At 42.7% G+C, this 21,708-nt stretch overlaps 1 protein-coding gene across 8 annotated transcripts in view; it reads right to left on the bottom strand.

Annotated features, from left to right (window-relative positions):
- SH3KBP1 (SH3 domain containing kinase binding protein 1) overlaps positions 1–21,708 on the bottom strand; it is a 330,169-nt gene that overhangs the window by 179,996 nt on the left and 128,465 nt on the right. For all 8 annotated transcript variants that reach the window (XM_019431615.2, XM_019431614.2, XM_053891776.1 and 5 more), the window contains one exon: positions 16,957–17,080. In XM_019431615.2, coding sequence (XP_019287160.1) covers positions 16,957–17,080 — 124 coding nt within the window. The remainder of the gene's footprint in view (positions 1–16,956; positions 17,081–21,708) is intronic.

Below are 21,708 nucleotides of genomic sequence, written 5' to 3'. Positions count from 1 at the left end.
ATCTCGGGGTTGTGAGTTCAGGTCCCACATTGGGTGTAGAGAATACTTAAAAATAAAATGTTTTTAAAAAGAAATGAACGGTGAAATGACCTTCCAGAAATGGCTACAGGCCAAGAGAGCTGAGAAATGCATGGATGTCTCAGAAGTTCTCCAACCAGGGCCTCTGAATTATCCTGGGCAGGAGTATGAGAAAGAAAAAGAAACACGGTGGTCTTCCAGCCGCTACAAACTGTCAGTCAAGTTCTAAGCCACTGAAAACAGACAGGATATTTGTCAACTATTATCAAGTCTTGCTGGTTGCGCAGGCCCTGTCTGCCTCCGGCCATTCGCAAGCTAAGGGTTGAAAGAGAGGCCATTCAGGCCTGTGTGGTTTTGTTTGTTTGGTTTGCTTCAGCATAAAGCTGACACACACTCTAATAAATGATCACTTTCCATTTTCCACTTCAACTTGGGCTTTTGATAGAATGAGTTCATACATCAATATGAATGGATCAATACAGTTCAGAATTTATGAAGATGTGGAGGGAGGGAGAGATTTATCCTGCACCTCCTCCTTTCTTCCTTGCCACCTAGGTTTGGTCATTTTGTAATGTATTAACACACCCACTTGAAAGGATCGGTAGGGAGTAAAATTAAATCGCATCCTACGTAAACTTTTCTAGTAAAAGATTTACGGTTAAGCTGCAACACGGTTTCTATGGATCATCCTGGATTTCAATGATCCGTGTATTCCTGTCAAGCCTGTACAAATGTAAATAAAAGTTAATGACATACGTGTACATAGCCTAGAGACCTGATCCGGGATGGAATGGAGCTTAGAATAAGTCATCACAGAGAGAGGGATGGAAAAGGAGCCAGGGAGAGAAGGAAGGAAGAAAGCTCTTAAACATGATTGCGGGGGTACCTGGGTAGCTCAGTCAGTTAAGTGTCTGACTCTTGATTTCGGCTCAGGTCATGATCTCACTGGTTTGTGGGATCGAGCCCCACATCAGGCTCTGTGCTGAGCATGGAGCCTGCTTGGGATTCTCTCTCTCTCCCCCTCTGCCCCTCTCCCCTGCTTGTTCTCTCTCTCTCTCAAAATAAATGATTAAACATTTATTTTTTTAATTTCTTTAAATTTCGTTTTTAATATTGATTTATTATTTTGAGAGAGAGACAAAGTGCAATCAGGGAAGGGGCAGAGTGGGAGACACAGAACCAGAAGCAGGCTCCAGGCCCTCAGCTGTCAGCACAGAGCTTGACGCGGCACTCGAACTCATGGACCGTGAGATTTTGGGGAGAGAGACAGAGACAGAGAGACTGAGTGCGAGCTGGGGAGAGGCAGAGAGAGAAGGAGACACAGAATCCAAACCAGGTTTCAGGCTCTGAGCTGTCAGCACAGAGCCCAACATGGAGCCTGAACCCATGAACTACAAGATCATGACCTGAGCCGAAGTCGGACGCTTAACCAACTGAGCCCCCCAGGCGCCCCATAAATAAATAAACATTTAACAAAAAACAAAACGGGGGGCACGTGGGGGACTCAGTTGGTTAAGCATCTGACTTCGGCTCAGGTCATGATCTCGTCGTCTGTGGGTTCGAGCCCCGTGTCGGGCTCTGTGCTGACAGCTCAGAGCCTGGAGCCTGCTTTGGATTTTGTGTCTTCCTCTCTCTCTCTGCCCCTCCCCTGCTCATGCTGTGTCTGTCTGTCTGTCTGTCTGTCTCTCTCTCTCTCTCTCAAAAAAAGAAAATAAACATTAGAAAATTTTTAAATAAAATAAAAAATAAAACAAAACATGACTGAATTGCACACGAATTCCATAAAAAAAAAAAAAGTCAGAGCTATAGGGACAAGGTTTAAGAGGAAAGGTGATGTATTTTTTTAAGCATACAGCTATGCACAAAACAGATACCAAATTTGCATTCCTGGCTCTTTTTTGTTTGCCTGTCCCCGTCCACAGTGTTGTCAGACACATCAGTAACTTGCTTACTTTTTTCTTTGTATATAACTTTTTTTTGTTTGTATAGATATGCCTTATCTTTTATCTCAATGATTTCATCAAAAGTAAATTACAAAGGAAGCTAACTTCTTCAAAAGAAACAAGCTACTCCCAATGATACTATCAAAGAGTTGATTTAAAGCTTTTTAAAAGTCAAACATAAAACTGATGTCATTTTTTTTTCCTAAACAATGTGTTTTTTTTAAGATAACAATTAACTGCATGCTTGTGTTCATTTGTTTGCTTTAATCTGTCAAATAGCATGGCCTAGAAAAGGGTCAAAAAGAATACAGGGGAAACTCAATAACAAAACATTCTGGAAATCTGATTTTGCTTCGGAAGGAATGACGATACTGAAGAATCCATCCAAGCTGCTGGCTGTGGGGAGAAGGGAAAGAAGCAAGAGAGAGTATGTATGTGAGGGCTGCGGGGGGGGGGGGGGGGGGGGCGGGCAGGGCCGGCTCCAGACTTCCAACATCTCTAGCAACCCAACTGGAGGTGGTTACACAGAAATATGAAAACACAATACTAATCAGTGATAATTCGTAATAATGGGTTCCTGATGAACAAAATTAACATATAATCACATAATCTAACCACCTCCCTTGATTAATATCTTCATTTTCCCTCCCTTGCTCTGACGAGAGTGATGATGAGCAATCAAATCTCAGAGAGGATGAAGTGCAGAAAGGAAGGGAAAGCGAAGTCTGGTCTGTGTATTCCAACAAAAAAGGGAAGAGCAGACATACTGTTGTATGTAAAATAAACTCAACTCTACACTTTATTTAGAAAACCTTGCGGAAGGGTGACAAACCAAATACAGATTAAAATGATGACAGAAACTAGAGCTTCCCTTACCCTGGAAATATTCCCTTGCTCTCAGCTCATGTTATACTAGGAAACAGGAAAAATGGAGGAGCTGTCTCTCAAACACAGTTACCCTCATAACTTAATTCTACTTTCAGTCTAGTTCGAATCTCCTCCTTCGGAAACCTTTTTTGCTTTCTCACTCTACTAATGGCCCATTATGAGGCTGAGAGCTAGATTCAGTACTTACTCTCATGATCCACTTTCTAAAACGGACCCTTAAGAAGTCTTCCCTCTCCCTCAGCACTCAGTAACGAAGGCAATTGCTCTGAATCACCGACTTTCAACAGCTTTTCCTTAAATATATAACTAAATATAAAGCTTCTTCTCCCTCAGGTAGTTTTCTTTTCAATAACTCACTCCTCAAAAGGGTTAGGGTGTGTGAGTACAAGCATATACTTCCATCCGATAAAGTGGGCTCCAAGATGAATATAATAAGGCCTCTTTCTTCAAGGAGCTTATAATCTAGTAAAAAAAGTCCAAGTATAAACATGGATACACACACACACACACACACACACACAAGCACACAAGTGTATTAACAGAATAGAATGCAGCTACAAGGGTCCAAAAATCATCATTTAAGATGCGCCATTCCCTAAGGCTTTCTGGACACTATCACTCATCACTGCTTATATTGTTCTGAGATGAAGGCAGTAAGAGACCTTCCAGGTCTGCCTTTCTGCGGCATCCCGTAAGTCATTTTCACTTCTGCCCCCTTCAGTTTCCTTATATTTACAACACACCTATAATGGCGACTGCCCCCTCCCCACCTTCATGGGCTTAGTATAAGATGGGAGTGAGTCTTTCGGTCCTTGTCTACGTATACAAACCGGAAAGCTCTATCCAAGCTAAGGAATTTTGGTTTCTATCAAATGTATTTGTTAAATAAAATACAACATTTTGTAATTTCCATTCATCCGCCTTCTGAAAGCGAGGGACCGATAAATACTATCAGTTCCCTCAATATTACAGGGGAACATTTTTCAATTAACAAGAGTGTTCCACAAAGAGCTATTATAAATATTCAAAAGTTAAATTCTTCTGTGTATCAGTGATAAGAAAAAAAAATACAAGGGGAAAAAGATTCTATTTGCAAAAGCCAACAATAACCCCAATCTCTGTAGGAATGACATAAGGAGTAAGCAAGACTGCACAAATAAAACATTAACTGACACTTGACTAAACAGAGTGATGTCCTATTGTCACTGGGTCACTAGAATTAGCTGTCTAGAATTCAGAAGGGATATACATTTTAATTTGGTTATACAGTTGCAAGAACCGGCCCACCAGGATATCTGCAGAAGAGGAGGGGGACACGGGGGAGAAGAGGCTTTCATTTATACACTATCATACATAAAGACATTTCATATGACACGATACAAGACTGTTAAACAAAAAAAGTTGCAAGAATGTCAGTTCTTTCTAAATCGATGTGCAATGTTAATGTAATTCAAATCCTAATGGAGTTTTTAACAACTGGGTAACATAATTTTAAAACAAACGAGAATAGCTAAAATAGCTTTGAAAATGACATGTGATAACAGGAAGGACAAAAGCCATATCATATACTAAAATGTCCTATAAAGCCACGATAGTTAACTACATTGGTACAAGAATGGTAAAACAAATTAATGGGACAGAAGTGAAAGTCCAGGAAAAATGTCTTATATATAATAACATATGATAAATGAGACATCACAGTTCACGGGGGAATGGGTGGATTATTCAATAAATGGTCCTGGAAAAGTGGCTATTTCAAAATAAAAATCAGTTTGCATGCTAACCACATACTATACATCAAAATACCACAGAGATTAAAAATCAGAAGTAAAAAATGAAGCCAGTATAAAGAAGAAAAATTAGGTGAGAATTTACTCATGGAAATCATGAAAGAAATCAACACTCTCATCCCCGTAAAAAAGTACCATTTCTGTACATCAAAACCAGTTGTAAACAAAGTGAAAAGCCAACAAACTGGGAAGCAAAATTTGCCAGAAATGACCAAGGAATAATATGCTAATCAGTAAGAAAAACAGAAAGACCTCGATGTGAGAGCAAAGAATACAAACAAATGACAGAAGGGAAAAAATGCTCAAGAACTCTGTTAATCAAAGAAATTCAAGCTTGAAACCCTAACAAGCACTCTTCCCACTCCTAGTGGTGATGTAAATTGGTACGACCCTTCAAGAAATCAATTTCATAATAATGGCTTAAAGTTCCGTAAAATACATACACGCTTTTTGTCCAGTAATTCCACATCTAAGAATCTTTCATAAAGAAATCATCAGGGCTGCGGAAAAGATTTATGAGCAAAAATAGCCAATGCAGAGTCACAATGGCAAGAAAAATTGGAACCCTAAATGGATTCTTTCCTTTCCAGGAAAGGCTCTCTCTATGAAGCACAGAATTCAGAATATAAGAGGTTTGCCTTTTGATTTACAGGGAATCTCATTTTTTTTTTCTCAAGAAATGAACAATAGAATGCCACAGTCAGTTCTCTACCCTTCTCAAATCGATTATCTAATATTTAGGTCATCCCAGCAAAACAGTGTCTTTTTGATCCCTCACACTCACTATCTCCTAGGCAACTGATTGAATGAAGAAAAATAGAAAGCGTCACTGAGAAACATATAATTTTTAAAGACTTGAATAAACGGAATGACACATCTTGTCCATCGGCTGGGAGGGGGTAGTGGTAGGGGATGTAAAAGGGAAAGATTCAAACAGACAGACAGACAGGCACAGCCAGACATTGCATTTTAACACCACTCTGTGTGGTAGTCGTCAAAAAAAAACCCACCCCAGCTTTATTGAGATATAATTTACATGCCATACAAATTCACCCATTTTAACTGATTAAATAAATGGTTTTTCTATAGTCAGAGAGTCGTGCTACCATCACAACAGCCTAATTTTAGAACAACTCCATCACCCCAAACAGTAACTTCTTGTCCATCAGCAGTCACTTTCCATTCTCACACCCAGCTCTGGGCAAACACTAACCTATTTTCCATGTCCAGGGACTTGTCTCTTCTGGACACTTCATATAAATGGAATCACAAAATATGTGACCTTTAGTGTCTGGCTTCTTCAATTTAGCATCGGGTCTTCAAGGCCCATCCATGCTCTGGCATGTATCGGTACTTATTTCCTTTTATTGCCAAATAACAGTCCACTATTTGTTCATCTTTTCAGCTGATGGACACTTGGGTTGTTTCCATTTCAAGGCCATTATGAGTCACGCTGCTATGAACATTAGTGCACACGTTTGTACGTAGCCATAGGTTTTCATTTCTCTTGGGTATAGAATGCTGGGTCATGTGGTAACTCTACACTTAACAGTTTGAGGAAAGGCCAGACCGTTTTCCAAATGAGCTACACCATTTTACATTCCCACCAGGAACGCATAAGTTGTTCACAGGATTCCCTCACAAGCTCTTTAATTTCTCGAAGATTGGCAGTGATGTCCCCCTTTTTTTTTTTAATTTTTTTTAACATTTATTTATTTTTGAGACAGAGAGAGAGAGAGCATGAACAGGGGAGGGTCAGAAAAAGAGGGAGACACAGAATCTGAAACAGGCTCCAGGCTCTGAGCTGTCAGCACAGAGCCCGACGCGGGGCTTGAACCTGCGGACCGCGAGATCATGACCTGAGCCGAAGTCGGACGTTTAACCGACTGAGCCACCCAGGCGCCCCAGCGATGTCCCCTTTTTAATTCCTCATTTGGTATTTGAAATCTGCTCTCCTTTCTACATTTATCAATTTGTTGACTACTTCAAAGAACCAATTTTTGATTTTAGTAATTTTCTGTATTATCTTCCTAGTCTCTATTTCACTTACTTCTAATCATTATTTTTTTCCTTCTTTCTGCTTGCTTCAAGTTTACTTTGCTGTTCTTTTTCTAGTTTCTTTTAATATTTTTTTAATTAAGTAAACTCTATGCCCAATGTGGCGCTGGAACTCATAACCCCGAGACCAAGAGTCACATGTTCCACCAACTGAGCCAGCCTAGTGCCTCTCTTTTCCTAGTTTCTCAAGGTAGAAAGTAAATTATTGACAATCCCACTTCGGGGCAGATATCCAAAGTTAATGAAATCACTTTCTCAAAGAGATATCTGCACCCCCGTGTTCAGTGCAGCATTACTCACAATAGCCAATATATGGAAACAACCTAAGCGTCCATCAATGGATGAATGGATAAAGGAAATGTCTCTCTCTCTCTCTCTCTCTCTCTCTCTCTCTCTCTCTCTCACACACACACACACACACACACACTGGAAATATGTTTTAGCCATAAAAAAAAGGAAATCCTGCCATTTGTGACATGAATGAACCCTTGAGGGCATTATGCTAAGTAAAATATGTTAGAGAAAGACAAATTTTATAGGTTCTCACAGCAACAACTAAAAAAAAAAAGGTAATTATGGGAGGTGAGGGACATGTTAATTAGCCTTAGTGTGGTAATCATTTTGCAATATATACAGGTATCAAATCATCACGCTCTACACCTTAAATCTACACAATATTATAATATCAATGATATCTCAGTGAAGCTGGGGGGAAAAAGGAAGGTTGGGGTATTGATTTGAAATCTGTTTTCTTTTTGATCATAGACATTTGCAGCTGTAATTTTACTCTAAGCGTTGCTTTAGCTGCACGCAGGCAATTTTTGGTGATTGTGTTTTCATTTTCATTCATTTCTAAATATTTCAAAATTTCCATTGGGGATTCTTCTTTGACCCACTGGTTATTTGGGAGTATGCTATTTAATTTCCATATATTTGTGAATTTCCCAAATTTCCTTCAGTTGTTGACTTCTAATTTAATTCCACTGTGGTTGGAGAACATACTCTGCATGATTTTAATTCTTTGAAATTTACCGAGCCTTCTTTTATGGCCTACCATATGGTCTACCCCGGAGAATGCTCCACGTGCATCTGATCACTGATTGCTTCATGGAAACAACACTTCACTATGAGTGTCCATAAATTTGTAGTTTCTTCCCAACATCCTGGGGTCTTCCCAGCAGTTTACCGCTCTTAGTAACAACTACTACTACATTCAGTAGTATTTCACTTTCTCACACCCTCTGCCCCAAGCTTTATTCTCTTTCCCCATTTTTAGCCTGACAGTTTCCCTGAGGGAATTAACAAGCCTAGTCTCCTTATTTTACAGATGGGAAAATAGAGTATGAGACTTGCCTCAAGTCCCATGGAAACTTTGGGGGTGCAACAGAAGTGGGGGCTTGAGTCTGCCAACAGCCATTCTTCCTGCAACAAGGCCCTACTACCACTGAGCTTATTCAGGTCTCCAGAAAACTACAAACAGAACAAGCGGTTCAGTCCTCCTCCGAAGCGCTTCCTTGAGGGCACGCGCACACACGCACACATGCACATCCACACATAGGAAGTTCTCTTTCCTTTCCTGGTGGGGGACAATGACAGTGGTCCACCTGGCACTGCAGCCGGGCCCACTGTCCGCCTGACCATGGGTTACGGAGGTGGGCCAGGTAATGCCCTCATTGTTCGGGGCACAACAGTCCCGGGGCCTCACAAGCACAAAAAGCCATGAATCCAAAGACTAAATTGAAGCTGCAGGTGGCATCAGGGGAACCAGGCTGTGACTAGAGATCAACAGGTGTAATTAGAAGAAACTGAGGAAGCTACAGAAGAAAAGGCTCCTTTACCAGGGCTTTCTACAAGTGAAGGCACTTGTTGTCCCAATACAATACCTCTAATTAATTACCTTTAATTAATCTACCAGCTCTCTACCCGGAACAACCTCTCTTTGGAAGAGAGAATCCCATGTGGGCCTTAGCAAAGTCCAGTCCCCCAGATCAGAGGGGTGTCCTCTCAGGTCCCCTGGGCAGAGGTTCCACGTCCTCCTTCCTGGCATGTCAACAGGAGAGTCCCTGCATCAGGCTGAAGGCTGGGACACTATCAGGGACCTCAGCCACCTCAGGAATTCTAGATTCCAGAGCTCTAAATGGCAGGCTAAGTGGATTTGCCTCACAGCCCCACAAGTGGGCTCATTATCTGAACTCGAAATGGCAGCCTCTTTCACTAATAAGAGGAGAGAGTGAACGAAGCTCTTCTTTATGCCTCATCAGGGTTTTAATGTAGTCAAGGAGAGCTAAGATTCCCCATCTTTCAATTGAAGCGGGTAGAGAAGGCAATGGGACTCTTCTGACTGTGTAGGACTATTGTTTCGTCTTCATTATAGAATCTGCCCCTGGAATACCAGTTCCATCCTGACCCAAGTTCCAGGTAGAGCCAGCCCTGCGTCCCCTGGGTCAGCCCCCTCAGTCCACTTTTCCTGCCAAAGCCCAGCCCAGGCACTCTTCGACACAGGAACCCAAGAAACGATCAAAAGAAAAAAATCCCTTTCAGCTTGTCACTTGAAAACGTACCGAAAGGACTGGCTTTCAAGCTTTAGATTCAAGGAACGTTCTCCCAGCATCGCCCAACTTATGTTTTCGCGGCTGGGGGCTTCAGAGGCTTCGTCAGTGTTTTTCACAGGGCCAGCATGGCCATCGCCACTCACTTTAACATTCCCTGTGCAAGGTCGAATCTGAAGATGATCTCAGAGATGCTGAGAGAGGTCCTTGTCCTACATTTTCAAGTCCTGCACATCCTAAAGCAGAGTCCTAACTAGTATTCAGTAAAATGTGCTTTGATGATCAAAGATCAGCAGGTTTCCTTACCACAGGGCATCGGAGAGCCTGCAATATGTGAACAGGCCTGTCAGTCTCTAAGAGGGTGTTAGTGCACGCCGATGTGGCCCAAATGTACTTGTCTAGAGAGCCAATTTTCTCTCCCTTTTCGTCTCCTTATCTCTGTCTCTCCATTCCTCTTTTGTGCAGTATTTTGCAGGGCCATAATTCGGTGCAACACACATTGGGAAATGCTGGCCTGGTGTCATTCTGAGCATGCCACACATGTTACGTGATCTCCTCTCTAGTAGGTGAAAATACACAATAGTCCCCCTTTTAGAACATGCCATATACAGACACGCTTGGTCGCACCAAGGTCCAACTCAGAACTGGTGAAAATGAGCACTGTGTGCAATGTGGTTGCCCAGCGCTATCCTCGGGGCTGGGTGTGTTGTCCAGCATTCTGTACCAAGTGACCTTTAAACTCCTCTGCATGAGAAAAGTGCTGTCATCCCCAGTTATATGGACTCTCTGCTTTTATTTTTTTTTAATTTTTTTAATGTTTATTTATTTTTGAGAGAGAGAGAGAGAGTGTGTGTGTGTGTGTGTGTGTGTGTTGAGTGGGGGAGGGGCGGAGAGAGAGGGAGACACAGAATCCAAAGCAGGCTCCAGGCTCTGAGCTGTCAGCACAGAGCCTGACACGGGGCTCGAACTCATGGACTGTGAGATCATGACCTGAGCCAAAGTCGGACGCTCAACCGACTGAGCCACCCAGGCACCCCTCTCTGCTTTTAAAAAGTACCTAGGGCTTCAGGCCAGTAATATAAAAATCAAAGTAAGAAGTCAGATTTACAAGTGGGTTATGCATGATGCAGTGTTTGAAATTCCAAATGCTTTTTCTCATAGAAACAAAGTCATAAGTGGGGATTAAGTTCTCAGACTAACCCACAATGTAGCTAAAACACATCTGCAATGTCATCAACTAACAAAACCCCAAAACACAAGATAATGAAAAAAGAAACATTTATATTTATCAAGAATACTTATGCTCCGTGGTATACCCAGAGGGGAGCAGGGCAGGGTGGGAGTAAGGGTGGGTGGCCCACGCCCAGACGAGAAGGGGCTTCCTGTAGAGAACTGACAAATGATAATGAAGCCAACAAAGTCAGTTGGCTTTTTATTTAGCCGCCTGCTGACAACTGAAACAACATCAGTCATAAAATATTGCTCCTTTGAGGAAAACTGGGCTCAACAAGAAGTAAAGAAGTAGTTAGGGGTACTTAGAGCTACTAAGGAGGAGACTCTGGCTTACCTACAGGGATTTTAGTGTACTTCTTTACACTGTGTTCAAATTACTATCTACACCTAGAGTCAGGACTACAGGAGTCCTTTTTTTTTTTTTTTTTTTTTTAAATGCTTACCAACAATGATCCTGGTCAGCGGGGGTGTAACAGATGGGACAAGGATGGAGAAACGGATTCTATGAGTTCAATGAACAAAAATTAGAAGAGAAAAGAAATTAGAAGGGAACAAAGAGAAGCTATGGGTCTAAGATGGAAAAGCATGAATTGAGAACACTAAGTCAGAGGACCCACAGGCATTTCCTACCAGGAGAAAGAGGTGGGCAGAAGAAGGCGTTTCCTAGGACAGCCACCAGGTGGAGCCACTACCACAAACCACTACTTGGCTCCTCCTCTGGTTGGACTTGGGTGGAAACCCAGCAGGAGTGCTGTAGAAGTCTAAATAATTATTCCATGGGACACTAATTCCTCTAGTGTTAACATCTTGGAAACAGGACACAGAGATTGAAAAGAGATAAATATAATACAAGAAAACTTCTTAAAACCAAGTTTGACAATGACCCACACATAAAAATGTATGGAAATATATGATGGCAACACCCACCCAAAATGGCATTTTCCACCCGAAATGGGTGCCATCTCTCGGTCCAAGAGGCAGTAATACTCCGATAAGAAAGTGAACTGGGGCAACATGCTCTAACAGCAACTACTGGTCCCACAGAGCCAATAACACAGGCTCCCAGTAGAACCTGTCAGTAATGCAGCCAGGGATCAATTACTTTACAAGATCTCTTTATGGCCCTTTTACTATCAAACTTTCAAGAATGAAGGCCCCCGGGAAAAAAGATGATAAATGCACATACAGATACATTTACACAGATGCACGTATGTATTATTGATGTACGAATTCTATCCATCCAGGTTCACTGCCAGATGGCCAGCTTTATTTTCATCTCCCCACGGGAAAGTCCGGTCAGGTGATAGCCAAGAGCTTCCACATACAACAATAATGCCTTCTCTTACTTCTTACTCTTCCATCTGTCCATGAAAGGCAGCAATTTAGGTAAAGTCAGCAGGTGATTTGGAGAGTTGGAGAAAATCTGACCCAACATGCTGCATTTTCAGATTCCTAGCTAACCAGGATAATTCACATTTGTTGCTTCAAAAGGAAATTTGAAAGGAAAAACGTCTTATTTCTATAAACAAATTCCCAGGACTCGCATCTACCTTGAACGACAAAGCACTGGAAAACCAACGGAGTTGACATTTTCTTTATTAAAGACACGCTTTCTCCATCCTTTGTTTACAGTTTCATTTCAAACAAAGAGCCCACAGCCTATCAAGAGAACCAGGCCACCGCCTCCGAGCCAACAGAGTTCCACGGCAGCAGGTGCATGTTCGTGCACACACACACACTCACGTCCTAACAGGCCAACAGATACCTCGAGAACGTTATTCCAAGTAGCCAAAGAAATGCCAAAGAAGTGAGAGCTCAAAACACATTTCCCCTTTAGTAGAGACAAGGGAGGGAGGTCACTATGGACAGATATGTTTAGCGACTTGAATGACCAGGGCTGAAACTGGGAGGGGAAAAGAAAGATAAACATTAGGCACACTCTGGCTACAGCCAGCAGACCACAATGGAGAACCCTTCCGTGCGGCAAACACGGGGCCCGTGTTATGCTGAGGGGCATGTATGTATTGCCCATCCACACACAAAATGAATTCTGAAGAATTTCCGCATTAACTTTTAAAGCAACAGTGTGTCACCAGAGGCAGAGCAGCTGTTGGTCCCTCTGTTAAGGAAAACTTTTGAATTAAACCTGTCTGAAGGACTAAATACACAACAAATGAGCCCACAGAGTCATGTTCTACAATCCAAGTCATATCCACATAGCAATTCCCACAACAACCCTCCCGACCAGTTCAACTTGAATCTCATGTTGGAGCATCAGTGCTAGACCTGTTACAAATAACATCTTTTAAGACCATCAGATCTTTCGGCATTAATCCTTGGAAGGGGCAGTAAAATGCAAATGCACAACAAACCTTAAATAAAGATGGTAAAAGCAGTTTATCTTTCAGAAGGCAGATGCCAAAGGAGCAGAGCGACTTAAAAAGGTGATTATAAAAGACATTTTATATCAGGACAGCATAACAATAATAATAATAATAACAATAATAATAGCAAAGAATAAGTGTGCAAAATACAATAGAGACTTACCAAACACTGAATTCATGATAAACTGGAAATAGAAACAAGGACACATAAAGCCAACCAGAAACCCACGGAGTGGCTTCACATTCAGAATGACAAGTAAATAAGAGACATACCCCCAACTTGCCATATAAAAGATTTAAGAAATGCACACCACTTTCTTAACATTTCCCAAGTGATACAATAGACTGAACATGCTTGCAGGCAGGACTGGCTGGGGTTTTTCTGGTCTTCCGATCTGCCCCAGCACCAAGCACAGGGCCAGGCGCACAGTATACAGGCGCTATTGAACTCTCATTAGCATCCATGTCAAAGTGGGGAGGGAACAACACCCAGAATCCCGGGCAGCAGGAAGGGTCTGGGAGGGGCGGCTTCCCCATGAGGTCTGCTGATGATGCAAAAGTGAGACACTAGGTCCCTGAAATACAAGCTGGTCCTTACGAAGGCCAGGGCAGTATTGATCACAGCCTGGACACTTAACCTATCCCATGAATAAAGTGGGTTGGGAAACCCTTCTAAGGATGAAACCAACTGATTTTTTTTATTTCATTTTAATTCAAGTAGAAATGGACAAAGTCCTCTGTACTCATGTTCAAGTAGGTATTGAATGTATTTGCTGTTAACTATTAAGATGTCCATTGTGTTCAGTTTTGCTTTTAAACTCAAGGATAGAATGCTTTTCATACATTTCTCCATACATCAATATTCCAATTTAGGAGGGCTCATCATCCTTCCAAATGGGCTTAAGGAGAGAAGAAACAAAAGAATAAATCATTCTCGGAAGGAAACAACCTTTTTGTGTCTGGTTCATGAGAATGTCATTTGGCTCCAAAAAAATTTTCAGATTCTCAGGCTATAGTTTGTCAACATTCTGGAGTCTGGGATAACTTCAGGATACACAACAGCCATGCTGCAAGTGTAAATGAAAACTGACTTCTTGCTCCCTGGGAAAAGCTTGTTTTAAAGGAAAAGCTCCTTCACTAGGACTCGGGTGAAGCCCAGAGAAGTGGCCAGGAGTAGGAGCAGACACAAATGCCCTAATTCCTGGAATGTATAGCTGACTGCTGCCAAGCCATCTGCAGGAAATGTTCTCTCTCTCTCTCTCTCTCTCTCTCTCTCTCTGTGTGTGTGTGTGTGTGTGTGTGTGTCTTTCTCAATTTCAGTCACATCTTTTTCTCAAATGAAAAGCACATGGAGTCATTCCAGTACCTCCCTAAATCACCTCTGCAGAAATGTGCAAAGATTAAAGTTGAAAACTGAAACTAATTGGTCCCCAAACTGTTTCCATGGTCTGGCCCTTTCTCAAGGCGATTACTAGCTTTGTTCAAACCTAGGGTATCTCTTGACCTTATGCAGGGGCCTAGGGAGGGTAAACTCATCCCACTCCGTGAGGTTCTACAGTCCACTCCCCACTGCCACAAAATGAGGCATGTCCCAAACCGCTGGCCACAACTGGGCAAACTTCTCCAGCGACATCTACCTCAAGTTCAGGACCCAATGAAATAGCTCAATTTCAAACTCATAACAGAAATAGATTTTGATCTTTCTTTATTAAAAGAAAAAGAACTTGTGTTAACTGTATTAAATTCTCACAGGGTCCAAGGCTGAATCACAAGGAGGACTCATATACTCTCAGAAGGATCCTATGTTAATGAAACAAAGCAGTCTGTTACTAAACTCTGAAAGCAACTTCCCTCCATAACAACAGCAAATGATAAAAACATCCAGAGATTTCTAGGGACAAAGCTTGGTAGAAACAAAGAGAAGGAGAAGACTTGGGTCATTTACAATAAGTCACAAAACTTGAAAAATCAGTCGGACGGAAGTGTTTACAAGTAACTAGAATCATCCCACAGATTTAGCCTCTGATCCTTGTTCTAAGGGGGAAAAAAAGTGGTTTTTCATTGATTTGGGATGGGGAAAAAATGTAGCTTTTGAGCTCAGCACAATGAACTATTTATCTGGCCTGACAAGGCCAATCAATCCACCCTGCTGTTTATTATAAGGAGTAGTAGGATACTGTTAGTATTGACGGGTGGGGGCAGGGCCAAACACGGCACTGGCCTCGGGTACACAATGCTTCTCTTCAACTGGGAATTTATGTTTGGCCCAGGTGACCCGGGGGTCAGTGTGAAGCCTGGGACAGAATGAAGATGGTATTTTATGCATTTCGTATTTACAGAATGCCTCCATGTGCCCAAGTCTCAGATCCACTGGCAGATTCCTCATATAAAATACCCCAGCGTAAAAGGTTGGTCGTAAATCTCGGCTGCAGGCCTAAGGTGGAGACTTGAGAAAAAAACATCAGTCGGTAGGCCACCCCTTTTAATGCCTTTTGCGGGATCATGAAGAATTCCGCAGAGGACCTCAGAGGCCAGATTTTTAGATGTAAAAAGGCAATTATCTGAAAAGTTTTATTCTTTCTTTGATTTCAAGTTCTCAGGTAATTTTTACCAAACTCATCTGGATAATTACCTTAATTCTTTAACTTAATTAATTCCTTAGCTTGTTAAGTTAATTAATTACCTTAATTCTCTTATTCACTTTACGAAAGCAGGGCCGGCAGGAGAAGCCCGCCCGTCCTTGGCTCACGGACCCAGGGAGCGTGAGGAGGAACAGGAACGGCTCAGACCAGCAAGCGAGCTGTGGGAATGGAGAAAGACACACGGACTTCTGGCTCTCTGAAACTGACGAGGGCAGGCCTCAAGAGTTCTGGAACTTACGTGCAAGAATGCAGGAGGGGCTTTGGGGGATGGCTGCAGTTTTACAGCAAAGTACGCTTAATTCTTAAAATGGGAAATCCCCTGCACTGGTACAATGGGCTTTAAAAAAAAAAAAAAGAAAGAAAACAAGAAAAGAAAGAAAATCCTATAGCTGCTAACCAGCGTGGGCCTGCAGCCAATGCTTCATCTGAATAATTCAGAAAAGCAAATGTAACCCAGGGCAGCTGGAGGGGGTAGAGGAAGAAGCAGGAAGGAAGAGAGACACAAAGCTAATGTCTCAAGCACTATGATCAATGGGCAGTTTATTGGACAAATTCTTATGCTGTCTAAATTTTATGAAAGATTAGCTGTTCTTCCCTGTGGTTATGTAAACTTGCCTTCTTTTTTCTTTTTAATGGAACTCTTGGCTAATACATTTCCTGCTCCTGCTTCCGACCAGCTATTTCTCTTTAAGGAAGTAATAAGCCCGTGAAAAGCCTGCAGCTGAAGGCTACCCTACCGTGGGCACGCTCAGTGTGAGCCCCGCTGGATGCACAGAGAGGGTTGGGTCAGGAAAAACCGAGGAAATCTTGTGCGACCACAGAAGTGAGTCGAATCCTCCCTGCAATCTTATATTCTCTCTCCTATCATTTCAAACAACAGTGTCACAAGGGAGGGATGTGGGAGAAAACAAAACCCCAAGGAGCTAACACCTGAAAATCTGCCTTGAGGTCTCAAAACAGGGAAACAAAATGGTTAACGTTCCCTTGGTTGGATGGATGTATGGGCTATATCTCTGCATGTACTGCCTGCGAAACCAGGAGAGACACAGTCTATGTTTGGGAGCCCAGCAGGTAGAGAGAAAGACCCTGATAAAGCCTGCCGTTAAATTAAAAAGAGAACATGGCCAGACACTCACAGCTCAGCCTGCACCACAGCATTCTCTAAAGTCACCTTTCATCCATAAAAATAGATATGAGAGCAAAAGCTAAAGTCCTAGGAAAATCATCATTTACGGATTTAGTCTACTTTCTCATTATAAAAAAAATTCTGTCAGTTCCCTTTATTATAGTTACATCATTACTCGCTCTGTGTGTGTGTCCAAATTTATACAAAAAAACAAAAGGGCAAATGCCATTCAATGTTTCAGCAATTCCAAATTTGACACAGTTCACCCAGAAGTTTCCAGTTTGGGGTTGTGTGTGGGGAGGGGGCTTGTTCTTTGTTTCCATACCTCTCTTATTGGTTCTTAGAATTGTTTCAGAAGACAGCAAAACATTTCCACCGGATACTTCGTGCATGGGTTTTTCTGGAGCTTTGCTGGAGAGAGGGTCTTTCTTCATCTCTTTCTTTATTTCCTGTGAAGATAAAAGGAAAATAAGATAGTTTTTTGAAATTTGAAAATGGCTCTTTGATTATTTTAAGCTTCAGCCTTCTGGAAATGAACTATGATGACCTCAACTCAATATAACATGAGCCTTGAAGAATACCATTTCCTCTATTGCTGTAGCTCGTTTTCCTTACATTTATTACCGAAGCACCTACTCCTACAAAGGAAAACAATGTCCAGTATGGTGACATGACCTTATGTGACTATGGCCATTCCAAGTGACCACAAAGAGAGTGAGTGATACTAAAGGCCACTACTCAGCTCTAAGCGACAGCCTGTCCTAGTTTTTGAACAATGACAAGCTTTAGACAAGCTAAAAGCCTTCTGGTTTCTATCCTTCCCAACAAGGGTTTAGAGAAATATATTCCAAATCACCATTGTCTGACAATTATGCTAAACCCAAAAGAAGATGATGTAAGTTCATTTACAGTCAGCAAGTTCCTCTGGCTTTCTTTAACTCTTGACAAAGAAAAATGTAAGATGACAAACAGAAATAAAGACTATCAGTCCAGGCCAGGGGTCAGCAAACTACAGCCCACCACACGGTTCTGTAAGGAAAGTTTCATTACAGCACAACCACCTACATCCATTGAGGTATTTTCTACGGCTACTAGAAAATGATGGCAGAGCAGAGTATTTGGAATGGACATCAAAGCCTAAAATACTTGGCCCTTTAGGGAAAAGTTTGCTCTCAGGGGTCTCTTATCCAAGATCCATTAAGATACAGAATTTAAAAACCTGATGGCTGATAGAATTATTTCAAATTAGTCTAATAATTTACATCATTATTTTTGAAAGCATCAATACCTTGAAATGATAGTAACTCACAAACTGCAAGTCTGGAGTGGAGGGTTTCTGGGCTTGTCTGAGCCCATAATCACGCTGACTTGAGCAAAAGTGAAAGCTATGGGGCTAGACCCAGAGTGTGGCTGAGTGGCAGGAAGGGCTTGATCAAGGATGAGACATGTGTTCTTTAGGAAGCACATGGGGCAAGAAATGTGGATGGGCTCCTTCTATGGAATGAACATGAAGACGGTAAATTAGGTAGGGGGCTGAGATTCAGCCTGGGTAGAGGGCAGAGGCACAAAGAAAGAAAAAAAGCTTGTTAAAACACAGCCACTGCCGGCAGCTTCCTACACACCTGAGTGTTAGTTACCATATCCAATTCCCCAGTTGCTGGCTCAGTTCACAGCAGCCTCACCCTCCCTCCCCTCACCAGGGCCCCACCGGAAACCAGTAACTGCAGCTGTCGCTTTGGTGGGTTGAGAGTTTCAGCCGGTGTTCTAGGCCAAGCCAGCACAAAGCTGTGTGCATGCGTGTGTACATACACGGACTCCCACCTCGGTAGTCGCACCACCTGCTAGAACAGCAGTTGCAGGGGGTTTCTACAGCCTCACAGGCAGACGGCATCGGGGGACAATCTACAAACACTGCCCATGTGAGCCACATGAGGGGTGGCTTTCTTAGGGATGGCTGCCAGGCTGCTATGGCTTGAGAAGTAAAAAAAACAAGCCACCATGGAGCTCATTCCCCTGAGGTTGTTTTTTTGGAGTAGAACAGCTGCTCAAACTTCACCATCCACTGCAGTGTGGACAGGACTGTGCACACACAAATTTCCCACCTGGACACCACAGAACATGGTGATACAACATCCAGTGTTACCAAGGACTAATTCAGAAAACTTCAGTGCGTCGTGGGCAAGATGTCAAGCATTTGCTTGGCCCTAACTGCTAAAGACATGCAGATGGGGAAGGGTGAGGGAGGTGCAAATGTTTGAGAGACTGGAGTGGTCACTAGAGCTTTAGAAGCTATGACTGTTTTGTTTGTTTTAAAGTAATCTCCACACCCAACGTGGGGCTCAAACTCACACCCCCAAGATCAAGAGTCGCATTCTACAGTCACTGAGCCAGCCAGGCACCCCTAGAAGCTGTGATTCTAAGAATACTCAAACCCAAGGCTTCAGGGCAGCACCCCATGAGGACGGAAGGACTGACCTGATCAAGCAGGTGCTTAAGGGCTAAGACAACAGCACTAGGAGAGAGGTTGGTTCATAAATCCCAGATTCCACTGCCCCCCCAATGACTGTTTAAATTTGCCACACAGAGAAGCCTAACAATGCCCACATTTCTTAAGTTCCCTCTTAGATTGAAGCAGGGAGGAGACAAAACTTAAAATATGCCCTGTATCTTTCCAGAGAAACCAGACACATGGGTATGGCATTGCATCCTGTAGGCTCCACCTGTACAACATCTAGGTACACCAGGCTCAATGCAGCCCCCCCTACAAACGCAACATCTTCCCCCTGACCTGCCCCTTTCCTGGAACAGAAGGGAGCTATCTTGCTTGACAGCCCACATCTACCCACTTACCCAGGCTAAAAAACTCAGTGTTAACCCTCCTACCTAACCAGTCACCCAGTTGGGCTCTATCTACTTCCTCAACCTCTCAGTTTCTCTCTATTCCTCCTATACTGCCTTAAAACCACGGATACCAGGCAAAGAACTTGCAGAGACATTTCTTCCAAAAGACACACATATGGCTAGAATTTGTTAAAAAGGAAAATAAGTATTGATGAGGATGTGGAGGAACGGGAACCACTGTATATTGCTGGTGGAAATATAAAATGGTGCAACCACAGTGGAAAACAATATGGTAGTTCCTCAAAGTTAAACAAAGAACCACCATGTGACCAAGCAATTCCACCCCTAGGTACACACCCTAAAGTACTGCCATCAGGGACTCAAAGAGATAGTTGTAGGCCAACATTTACTGCAGCATTATTCACAACAGCCAAAAGGCAGAAATAACCTAAATGTCCATCAACAGATGAAAGGAAAAACAAGATGTGGTCCGTACATACAGGGGAATATTATTCAGCCTCAAAAGGGAGTCAAGTTTTGATACATGCTACAATATGAATGAGCCTAGAGACCAATGTGTTAAGTGAAATAAGCCAGACACAAAAGGACAAATATTCTATGATTCCACTTATATAATGCAGCCAGAGACAAATTCATAGAGACAAATTCATAGAGACAAATTCATAGAGACAAAACGACTGGAGGTTACCAGGGAGTGGGAAGGGGGATGGGAGTCAATGTTTAATGGTCACCAAATATCTGTTTGGGGTGACCAAAAAGTTTTAGACAGAGCTAATGACAACTGTTGCACATTGTTAATGTAGCTAGTGCCACTGAACTGTATATTTTAAATGGTTAAAATCGCGGGGTGCCTGGGTGGCTCAGTCAGCTGAGCATCCGACTTCAACTCAAGTCCTGATCTCGCGGTTCGTGAGTTTGAGCCCCACATCAGGCTCTACACTGACAGCCTGGAGCCTGCTTTACATTCTGTGTCTCCCTCCCTCGCTCACATATTTTCCCATAAGAACACATACACATGAACACCAGCTAACATGTTAGTACATGCCACGTGCTGAACAGATGTGCTCTGAGAGCTTCACCTGGATGGCAACTTGTAGCCTGAACAACAACCCTATTCACCAATGATGCACACACCAAGACACGGGGCATTAAGGAAGCTTGCCAAATAAATAGGAGCCAGAATTGGAACCCAACCTGTCTCACTCCAAAGCCAATTTTTTTTTTAGGTTTATTTATTTATTTTGAGAGAGAGAGAGAGAGAGAGACAGAGCACACAAGCAGGGGAGGGGCTGAGAGAGAGAGGGAGAAAGAGAGAACACAAGCAGGCTCTGTACTGCCGTCACAGAGCCCGACGTCAGGCTCGAACCCACAAACTGTGAGATCATGACCTGAGCCGAAGTCAAGAGCCAGACGCTTAGCTGACTGAGCCACCCAGGCTCCCCCAAAGCTCATCTCTTAACCACTCTTTCTGAGTCCTGCCGGAGTGACAATAATATCTCCCTGCCTCTGGCCTCTTCCACATCAGCCTCCACACTGCCACCAGAGATACTCTCCCAAAACAAAGGTATGAACTTACTCCCCTATTGAAATCCTCCCGTTACTTCCAAAAGACCACAGGACATGCCCTTTCATCTAAAAACTTTTTAAATTTGAATAGTAAACCACAAATCCCTGTGTCCTGGGTTCTGGCTCAAGCTATCCAACATGCGCGCTGACCCCATGGAACCAATTACCGTGCAAATGTAAGATGGGAATGCACTTCTTTCACAACACCTCGACTTTCACAGACATCTGATGTCATGGAGTCCTCTTGGTAGGCTCTAAAAATAGGTGATGATGCTGGCAATGACATAACCTCACACTGGCAGAGGCTTATAGAAATTAAAGTGTTTTAGCGGATATTTCTTCACTTGTTCCTCACAGTAACACTGTCATTGTGTTATTGAAAAAATAAATAAAACCTTTATTCTTCCAGACTGACATATTTTTGCATATAAGAGTCAGAGACCAGGGGCGCCTGGGTGGCTCCATTGGTTACGCGTCCAACTCTTGAATTCGGCTCAGGTCATGATCTCACAGTTTGTGAGCTAGAGCCCCACATTGGGTTTAGCACTGACAGTGTGGAGCCTGCTTGGGATTCTCTTCCTCTCTCCCTCTGCCCCTCCCCCTGCTCTCTCTCTCTAAACAAACAAACAAACTTAAAAAAAAAAAAAAA

Source organism: Panthera pardus, unplaced genomic scaffold (genome assembly GCF_024362965.1).
Source record: "Panthera pardus isolate Hobbes unplaced genomic scaffold, ASM2436296v1 HiC_scaffold_27, whole genome shotgun sequence".
Taxonomy (NCBI): Eukaryota; Metazoa; Chordata; class Mammalia; order Carnivora; family Felidae; genus Panthera; species Panthera pardus.
The sequence above is the reverse complement of the archived record's forward strand: the minus strand, read 5'-3'. Positions and strand labels throughout refer to the sequence as shown.